The sequence below is a fragment of the Phaethon lepturus genome, unplaced genomic scaffold (assembly GCF_000687285.1).
Source record: "Phaethon lepturus isolate BGI_N335 unplaced genomic scaffold, ASM68728v1 scaffold47454, whole genome shotgun sequence".
Lineage (NCBI taxonomy): Eukaryota > Metazoa > Chordata > Aves > Phaethontiformes > Phaethontidae > Phaethon > Phaethon lepturus.
Window position 1 is genome coordinate 22,374 of NW_010533694.1, and position 9,008 is coordinate 31,381.

The 9,008-nt window shown below is 47.0% G+C and overlaps 1 protein-coding gene across 1 annotated transcript; it reads right to left on the minus strand.

The window, feature by feature from the left end:
• Positions 1-1,777: 1,777 nt before the first annotated feature.
• DTYMK (deoxythymidylate kinase (thymidylate kinase)) lies at positions 1,778-8,687 on the minus strand. Its single transcript, XM_010285255.1, has 4 exons — positions 8,500-8,687; positions 7,214-7,304; positions 3,842-3,967; positions 1,778-1,888 (listed from the first exon to the last, which is right to left on the minus strand). The coding sequence occupies exons 1-4, from the start codon at positions 8,685-8,687 to the stop codon at positions 1,778-1,780; spliced, it is 516 nt and encodes a 171-aa protein (XP_010283557.1).
• Positions 8,688-9,008: the final 321 nt, after the last annotated feature.

Consider the following 9,008-nt stretch of genomic DNA (forward strand, 5'->3'; position numbering starts at 1 on the left):
AAGTTTTTGCATTGGTAGGTGGAAAGTGAAACTTGTTTCCTTTAAGATTGTATGCCTGCTGTTTAGCTATTTAACTGGTAGCTTTTCATAGCATGTTTCCAGCTAGCCTTTTACACACCAGCTCTGTAGTAGCAAATGTTACAGAAGTAAGTGTAGCTAATTCAACAACCGTTTTTCCTGTTCTGCCGTGCAACAGTAGGACACAGTGCTTGAATTGGAAGGCTGTACCCTGCCATTGGCAGGCCCTTTTTGTTGAGAGCTAGTCACTCGGGATGCATCTCCCTCTTGATTTGTACCCAAGAAGCATTACTATGTATTTCATGTTCATGCTTTTATGGTTTAGGACAGCTCAGCCAGACAGGATTCTACCCAAGTGTTAACGCAACCCCAATAACAGAGCTAAGCTCAGCTTTCTTAGATCTTTAACAGGTATTTCTGGCTTTTTAGTCAGGAGCCTAAAGCTAAATGAATGACTTCTCTGTGTGTTGTCATCTTCCAGTGTTGCTGGAAGGGCCTGACTGAGCATTTACAGGTGCTCACCTCCTTCATAAGGAGTGTTCCTGCTACTGAGTGCTGTACAGCTGTAGAGTGAAGGTAGCAGCTTTTTCTGTTTTGGCCGATGCTTGCATTAGCAGTTCTGTTTTAAACATTTGCCTTCCTCTCCCTGCTAGTGGATCAGTTCAATCCGCCTCTCTCTCTAAAAGTTAGAGTAGGATTTAGTCTCTGTATTGGCCAGCCTGGAGATCAGTCCAGTCTACAATGCTAGAAGGTGAGTTAACTGCCCAGCAGATAGAGATTACCTCTCCTGGTCATCCCCATATCTCAGTGCACCTTGCAAATTATTCAGTTTAACATTCCAGTTTATTGTAGTTTGCTGGTCATTACCGATGACTTAGATAAATTCGTAGCTGATCTGCTTTGGCAGCCTGTGCCAGGCTGTTTAAATTGCACTGGGGCCTATGTAGGAGTCACAGGTAACTATTCCTCTGATCTTGGAGTAACTTGACCAGTCTATTTATATATATAAAAATATATATATATTTGTATATAATTTATATGCCATTCACCCTTCAAACAGGCTTGCTATCAGCTAATACATCTATTTTGGACTCTCACCTGCTTGCAGCAGTTCAGTTTCTCTATCATTCTCACTGAGCAGCTGAGGAGCAGACTTTAATTCATCCCTCCCTTCATTCCACAGCTCTAGCAAACCGCTCTCCCTGGATTTAGTGCCTGAACTGCATCACCTTCACCTCCCCTTGTAGAGATAAATGATTGTACTGTGGGGGAAAAAAAATACCCTCTGCAAATTATTTAAAATAATAATTTATTAGCAAGTCCTCTAGTTTCAGCAGTGGGGATGCATTTACTAGAGAGGCAGAAGACTCAGAAACATGGCAGTTCTCAGAAACTGGGAAAGCTGTGGCCTGCCTGTTGCTGCCGTCTTTGTGTCCAGGGGCAGCCCTGGGCTCCACACCCACATCTGCACTACAGACTGGGGCTAGAATAAGAGCTCCTGCTTGAGCTACAGAGGTTTTTTATGAGGAATTTGTAACATGTTCATCGCATGTTCATTTATAAAATACAGAAGGGACTATACAGGATGGAGGGGAGGAGCAGATAAAATCACAAGGACATCAGCACCACACTGGACCCAGAAGAATACATGGGATCTAAGCTGAAGTTACTGGAAGGTGATGTAGGGGAGTCATCCAAGCAGGGAAGATCCAAGAGCTGAGTTTTTCCTTAGGTCTAAAAGAATAACCTGTATGAAATTTTAGTTCCAGAGTTCTCCCAAAGGTTTATTCTGAACCTCCTGTATGGTCTCCTCTGCAACAGACTTGATTTCTCTGTGTAAGTCTTCTATGCTCTTTGAAGCATCTATTGTCTGTTTCCAAGACAAAAAATAGAGAAACATGTTGCTCAATTAACACCACCAAATGAGAAAAACTCACCTTGCTGTTTTATCTGCTGCCCTCCATTACTCAATACTGTTACTATTCATGAGTGGTGAAAGGAGCTAATTATACCTCCTGTGCACTGTTTCTGGAGTGGAATTGGAAAAAATCTGGTTTATTTAGGAATAGACATTTAAGAAGTAGCTGTAGGGCTGGATGAAGGGAAACAGAAGAAACTGCTGCTGCATGTTGTTTGCTGACAGTCATTGGGGCACATGATGTAAAAGCGGGTAAACGTTCTTCATCCTGTATTTTAGTCCCCCAGAAACATCAGTATATTGATCCTTCAGTGGTTCTTCAAAATAAACTCCACCCATGATAGTAGGAACCTCTAAAAATCCATCATGTGATGTTCCAGTTTCAGATTTGTTGGTTGGGTTTTTTTAATGCTGCAAGCTGAGGTCAGTAAAGGTGGTAGAGCTATATGATGCTGGTGTTCCTCAGATTGATGTTTAAAGAATAGCAACATCACTGCTGTGTAGTTGATGGAGTGACCAGGTGAAGAAAGGATATGGTGAAAAGATGTAGAGATTTATCATAGTGACCTATGCAACACTGGCCCACACAGCACTGCTGAGAAAGAGCAGGCAGTGCGGATATGCAATAGACTTCAGGATTAAATGGTAACCTTTTCATTGCGGCACAGCCAGCACCCCCCCTTTGTGCTCACGCAATATTCCTCAAGCAGCTTGCTGATCTCAATTTATGTGGGTAACCGATGGTACTGAGCTGCGTTTCATGCCCTGGACTAAATGGTTCTTTGGCAATGTTTGATGTCTGTTATTCTATGTGATGCTGAGGGGCAAAGAGGCAGGAACATTAACTATACCTATGTGGTCCACTGCTGGAATCTCTGGAAAAAAATCAGAGTTTACAGCCTATACACAAGTTCCATACTGTCTTATATGACAGCATGCTTATTTTTGTGAAAATAATTATTTTGGGTTTTGTGCTATGACACATGTTTTCTGTCAGCTTATTTTTCCGGTGGTTGTGATGTAGGGAAGGCAATTTCCTAGCATAACAGTTGCTGGAATAGAAGTCCTAGCTTGGTGATTGTTGTACGTTTAGGTCCTTCAGGTTCTAATAATAGTACACAAAAAATCTCTCTCTTGTTAAGAGAATCGTGTTTACCTGAAACAGGCTGTGCAGAATTACTTTTACCTTACACCGTCTGCTCATTTGGCAAATCTGTGTACATCTCCAGCTTATGGTGACTAGTAACTTATCCATAATATGTGTCCTATGTCTGTGTGAAAGCTACAGAACAAATAGATGCTGCTGCACATATTTCATGATCGAGCACTGGCAGGGTGATGGAGATGGTAAAAAGGATGCCCACACTACAAAACCTCAGCCTAGACGATCTACACACAGGAGAAATAGGGAACACTTCCTCTTCTGGGGTAAGGCTGCTGACTGTGCAGTCCTCTGCGAACAGCTCCAAGGGATGAACAAGAAGGAAAAGCAATGCAGCAGTGTGGAACAAAAAAAGATCATGTATTTGGAGAGAACTCTGGTAGCAGTAAGACAGCAAATGCTGACGTAAACTGGCTGTGTGAGAAGGAAGGTGATCGTCAGTAAGGGAGACACAAGCTGCAGGAAGGCCCCAAAAACCTTCAGGGATTCCAGACTCTTTGAGCAGATGCTGCAAGTTGCCAAGCAAACAGAGGCAGGGAAGAGCATGGCTGTGACCCACTGCTTCTTACCCAGGTTTGTCAGTTTATCTTTAAGAAAGAGAATGATTTCCAGAAAGTTCTTTTGCAAAACCAACCAACCAAAAATCTTCCCCACCCAAACAGGGCTCCCTAGGCTGTTCTGGAACAGAGATGAGACACCCCCCACCCTGGTCCATGGCAGGCCCACTGGGGTTATTTCCTCACCTTCCAGTTTAATGACTTGTCCTTCATTAGATGATGGAAGGACTGTAGAACTTTCTGTTGGAAGGAGCTGTTCTCGTAACGTTCGTTTCCAAAGTTGCCTCGTTCTGCTGCTTCTTCTGGGCTTAACTGAAGAAACAGAATCAGATCTGGCTTTGGGAGTCCAACGTCAGGCTGTTTGCACCAGTCCAGGCTGAAGTTCTGTCCCAAACAAAGATAATTGCATTTGAGGTGAAAGAAAGGAATGCAAAGAAAGGAAAGAGGCAAGTTAGCTGGAGAGTGGGGTGGGGAAGGAACAGCCAAAGAGATGCAGCCCAAAACACTAAGCACAGGCCTACAGACTGAAAAGGAGATGGCCCAGGTTATCATGTGGGAATTCAGTCCTGGTAGTGTGGGGGGTCAGGCTTTGCTAGGTGCTGTGCACCACTCATGCTCTCATGCACTCAGCATTTTAACATCTCTTCTGCAGAGCCCATCGCAGCTAAATACCGTGTTGTATCCTGAGTCTCCCTACAAGCTGTGATCAGTCCAAAACTGTGATCAGTCCAAAAGAAAGCTGCTCCCAAATACAAACACCACACAGCTTTAGTGTGGCTCTTTCTGGGCCCATGTAGACTCCTCTTCAACTACCTACCCTACACTTTCTCAGCCTACCCAGGAATTTTGGCCCAGACACAAGAGACAAAGCTTTCCAACTGTTGGATCTTGTTGACAGATTTGAAGACTTCCATTGGGGCACATGAATCCACGATATTGTAGAGAGACCACTGAGGCTTGTCCACTTACTGGTCATCCACATGGACACCAGTGGTACTTTCAGGGTGATCAAGGTGATGTATCAAGAGTGACTGTGGAGCTCTGGAGGTGAGGGTGCAGGGCATGGGGGGCCAGGATCAACTTGATCCTTCCAGGAAAAGGGGAAAGGCTTGGGCAGGAATGAATGTAGGTCAAGTCTCAGCTGTACAGCTGGTGTTGCAGGCAGGGCTTCAGCTTCTGTGACCAAAGGATGCCCTTTGAGGATCGATGGCTACTGAGCAGGGATGGGATGCATCTGAGAAAGTGGGACAAGAGTGTCTATGCAAACAGGCTTGCCAAGCCAGTGAAGAAAGCTTTAAACTAGGTATGTTGCGGGAAGATTTGCCATCTGGCCGGACAGCTGAGCCCAGAGAGTTGTGGTGAACAGAGTTTAATCCAGTTGGCAGCCGGTCACAAGCAGTGTTCCGCAGGGCTCAGTTTTGGGGGCAGTCCTGTTTAATATCTTTGTCAATGATCTGGATGGGGATCAAGTGCTCCCTCAGTAAGCTTGCAGATGATGCAGTTTGCAACTCCCCAAGTTGGGTGGGAGTGTTGATCTGCTCAAGGGCAGGAGGGCTGTGCAGAGGCATCTGGACAGGCTGGATCGATGGGCTGAGATCAACTGTATGGGGTTTAATAAGGTCAAGTGCCGGGTCCTGCACTTTGGTCACAACAACCCCATGCACCGCTACAGGCACGGGGAGGGGTGGCAGCCAGCAGTGTGCCCAGGTGGCCAAGAAGCCCACCGGCACCCTGGCCTATATCAGCACTAGCGTGGCCAGCAGGAGCAGGGCAGGGATCGTGCCCCTGTACTCGGCACTGGTGAGGCTGCACCTCGAATCCTGTGTTCAGTTTTGGGCCCCTCACTACAAGAAGGACGTTGAGGTGCTGGAGCGTGTCCAGAGAAGGGCAACGGAGCTGGGGAGGGGTCTGGGGCACAAGTCTTAGGAGGAGCAGCTGAGGGAACTGGGGTTGTTCAGTCTGGAGGAGGCTGAGGGGAGCCCTCATCGCTCTCTACAACTACCTGAAAGGGGGTTGTGGTGAGGTAGGTGTTGGTCTCCCAAGTAACCAGTGACAGAACGAGAAGAAATGGTCTCAAGCTGTGCCAGGGGAGGTTTAGATTGGATATTAGGAAAAAATTGTTTACTGAGGGAGCAGTCAAACATTGGAACAGGCTGCCCAGGGAGGTGGTGGAGTCACCATCGCTGGAAGTGTTCAAAAAACATGTAGACGTGGCAAACTTCAGGATATGGTTTAGTGGGCATGATAGGCATGTCAGCCCAGGTGCTAGGCTGACAGTTGGACTTGATGATCTTAAACGTCTTTTCCGACCTTAATGATTCTGTGATCTGTAGAGAACTGAAGGTCTGGGGGATGATACAACAATGGAGGCTCACCTGAAAGCAGCATAACTGGGGCAGAGTAACACAGGTGATGTTGGGGTGGGGCCTGGTACAGACTGCCTGGCTGAAGAGAGGATGTTGAGGAACCTTCTTTAGGCAGCTGGGAAAAGGATCACAACTGCAGGTCCTGGTTCTCATGGAGGATCTCAACCACCTACCTATCTGCTGGGCACAAGCAATCCACGTTTCTGGCGCATGCTGAAGGAATTCTTGACATGGTGATCAATAGCCAGTGAGGGGAGGTGCCCTGCTGGATTTGTTACTCACAAGCAGGAAAGAAGCGAGTCGAAGATGTGAAGGTCAAGGGCACCTTTGGCTGCAGCGAACATGAGACAGTGGTTTAAAATCTGGAGAGGAGTCAACAGGACAAACGTAATCGTCAGCGTGGATTTTGAGAGAGCAGATTTCTGTTCATTAGGGATCCCTTAGCAGGATATCCTGGGGAACTCACATGGAAGGCAAAGAGGCCCAGGAGAGCTCGTTGATCTTCCAGGACAGCTTCCTCGGAGCAAAAGAATGAGCACGAGACTCAGGAGGATTTTATAGCTCTGACCCAAAGGGAGGCTGACAGAGCTGACTTGTCTTCAAAGCAAACTGAGACAGGCCAACAGGCACAAGTGGGAACATGAGAAGTTCAGGCTAAATGAAAATAATTTTTACCATGAGGGTGAGGAAACACTGAAAGAAGAGCCCAGAAAGGTTGTGGATCTACATCCCTGGAGACTCAAACCTTGGCTAAACACAGCCCCAAGCAGCCTGCTTAACATTAGACCTACTCTTGAGCAGGAAGTTGGGCTTTGTGACTTCCACAGGTCCCTTCCAATGTACATGGTTCTGTTATTCTTTGCAAATTTATGGGCCAACAGCCAGAGAAAGCATGGAGAATCTCAAATAAACTCACATAGTCATTCACCAGAGTCAAACAGGACAGCCAGGTGTCTGTCCAGATTTATAAAACATAACTGAATGAGTTTCTTTGCTCTTTCTGGGGAAGGGGGAGACCCGGGCAAACACACCATGTCAATACCCGAGCTGAAACTTCCATCCCTCAATTTCAATCCACATTTCCCCAGAGGAGGAGCCTGGGCCATGCACACAGATGTCTATATTGGGCCTCTAACTGGAGCTGTTTCCCCAGGTACGGAGAGGGGCAGGGGCTGCTGTAGGTCTCGCTCACCTCTTTGGCACTTGTGAAGGCCACTCCAGAAAAGGCGTATCTGTCAACCACAAGCGTGATCCCCTGATGAAGTTTCTCTTTCATCAATGGTCTGAAAACCATGTGGGAGGAAAAAAAATAGTTACACTCCTTTATAGCGATATAGATGAAAGGAGTTCATCTAAAAGAGAGCTCACAAGGCCAGTGCTGCTCTGTTAACGTACATCATCATGAACAGCGATGATCAGCAGTATCACAGTTATCTGTGATGCTGATCGCGGATTAATAGCTATTTGTATTCTGTCCTCTAACAAACATTAAGCAACTACCCTTTCAAGACACCCAAGCTCAGGGCTGCCCAGTGCAGGGCACTGCTCTAGGCAGCTCCACGACTTACAGGCAAGATCACAGCCAAACTATATTTGAACACGACCAGCTTAGTGGAAAAGGAAAGATCCTTTTTAAGTGGTGCAGTAGATTTGTAATACACTCTGCCTCGGTCAGAGAAAAGTGTCCTTTATTCGTGACAATGACATTTCTTATTACAGCTCACTCATCTGCCTTAAGCTTTTCCCAGTTTTCCTGGCATTGCCACTACAACAGAATCAGCAATGTTTTTTTCTTTTAAATGAAAAAAAAGTTTTGCAATACAGATTTCCAGGTCGAAGTAACAGCAGACACTGATTTCCCAAGCTCCACATGTGAAGACTCAGCTGGGCCAAAAGCAAGGACAGCCACTAACAGCTGAATGCAGCCTTTGGCTAGAGAAGTTTGGACAGGATTCCTTAAGCACTCTGTCACTCACATGGAATCCATAGAATCATTAAGGTTGGAAAAGACCTTCAAGATCATCAAGTCCAACCATCAACCCACCATGCCCACTAAATCATGTCCCAAAGCGCCATGTCTACATGGTTTTTGAACGCCTCCAGTGATGGTGACTCCACCACCTCCCTGGGAAGCCTGTTCCAATGCTTCCAATTCCGTGCAAAGCAAGGTCTCCTCACTCAGGAAGGACAGTACATTCACAGTCTAGGCTGGTGCAGTCTCAGCTCCCCAATTCTTGAATCCAGTAGAGCATGGAGATTGGAAATATCACACACGATGATTTCCAAAAACCAAACTCTGGGATTTGATCTAAGATTAATTCCAAAGGTGTATAAGTCCTTGAGACATTGCTTCCAGCCACCTTTCCCTTGCTAAACAGGCTCATACTCTCATACCTACTGTACCCACTGCAAGCTAGGACCCCAGGGAAGATTCAATGCCACGGGTTTTTTTTACAACTTAACAAACGTTATCTTTACACGTGTTCCCAGCGGTTAGCAGAGAAGAGCAGGTGAACGGTATGGTCCTCCAGGTTCTTCTGTTTAGCCAGGTAGGAGCTGATCAGCTGCCCGATCTCCGTTGTTCTCTCTGTAGGAAAGAGGGGGAGAAGCAAATACTGCCCCGACCTGCTCTCGCCAAAGGGGTGTCCATCTGTCCTGGGGCACATGTCAGTCTGGGGGTCTATCTGCCTGTCATGGGTGGGAGGGAGGTCTGTCTGTCCGCGGGCGGGGGTCTGTCTGTCCAGGGAGAGGATTCATCTGCCCATCACAGGTGGGAGGAGGTCAGTCCGTCTGGCGGGGGGGAGACGTGTGTGTGTGTCTGCCTGTCACGGGTGGAAGGAGGTCGGTCTGTCTGGGGACGGGGGTCTATCGGCCTGTCACGGGTGGGAGAAGTCCGGTCTGTCCGCGGGTGGGGGTCAATCTGTCACGGGTGGGACGAGATCGGGGCCGCGTGTGCCACGAGAGCTATCTCGTGCGGGGGCACACCG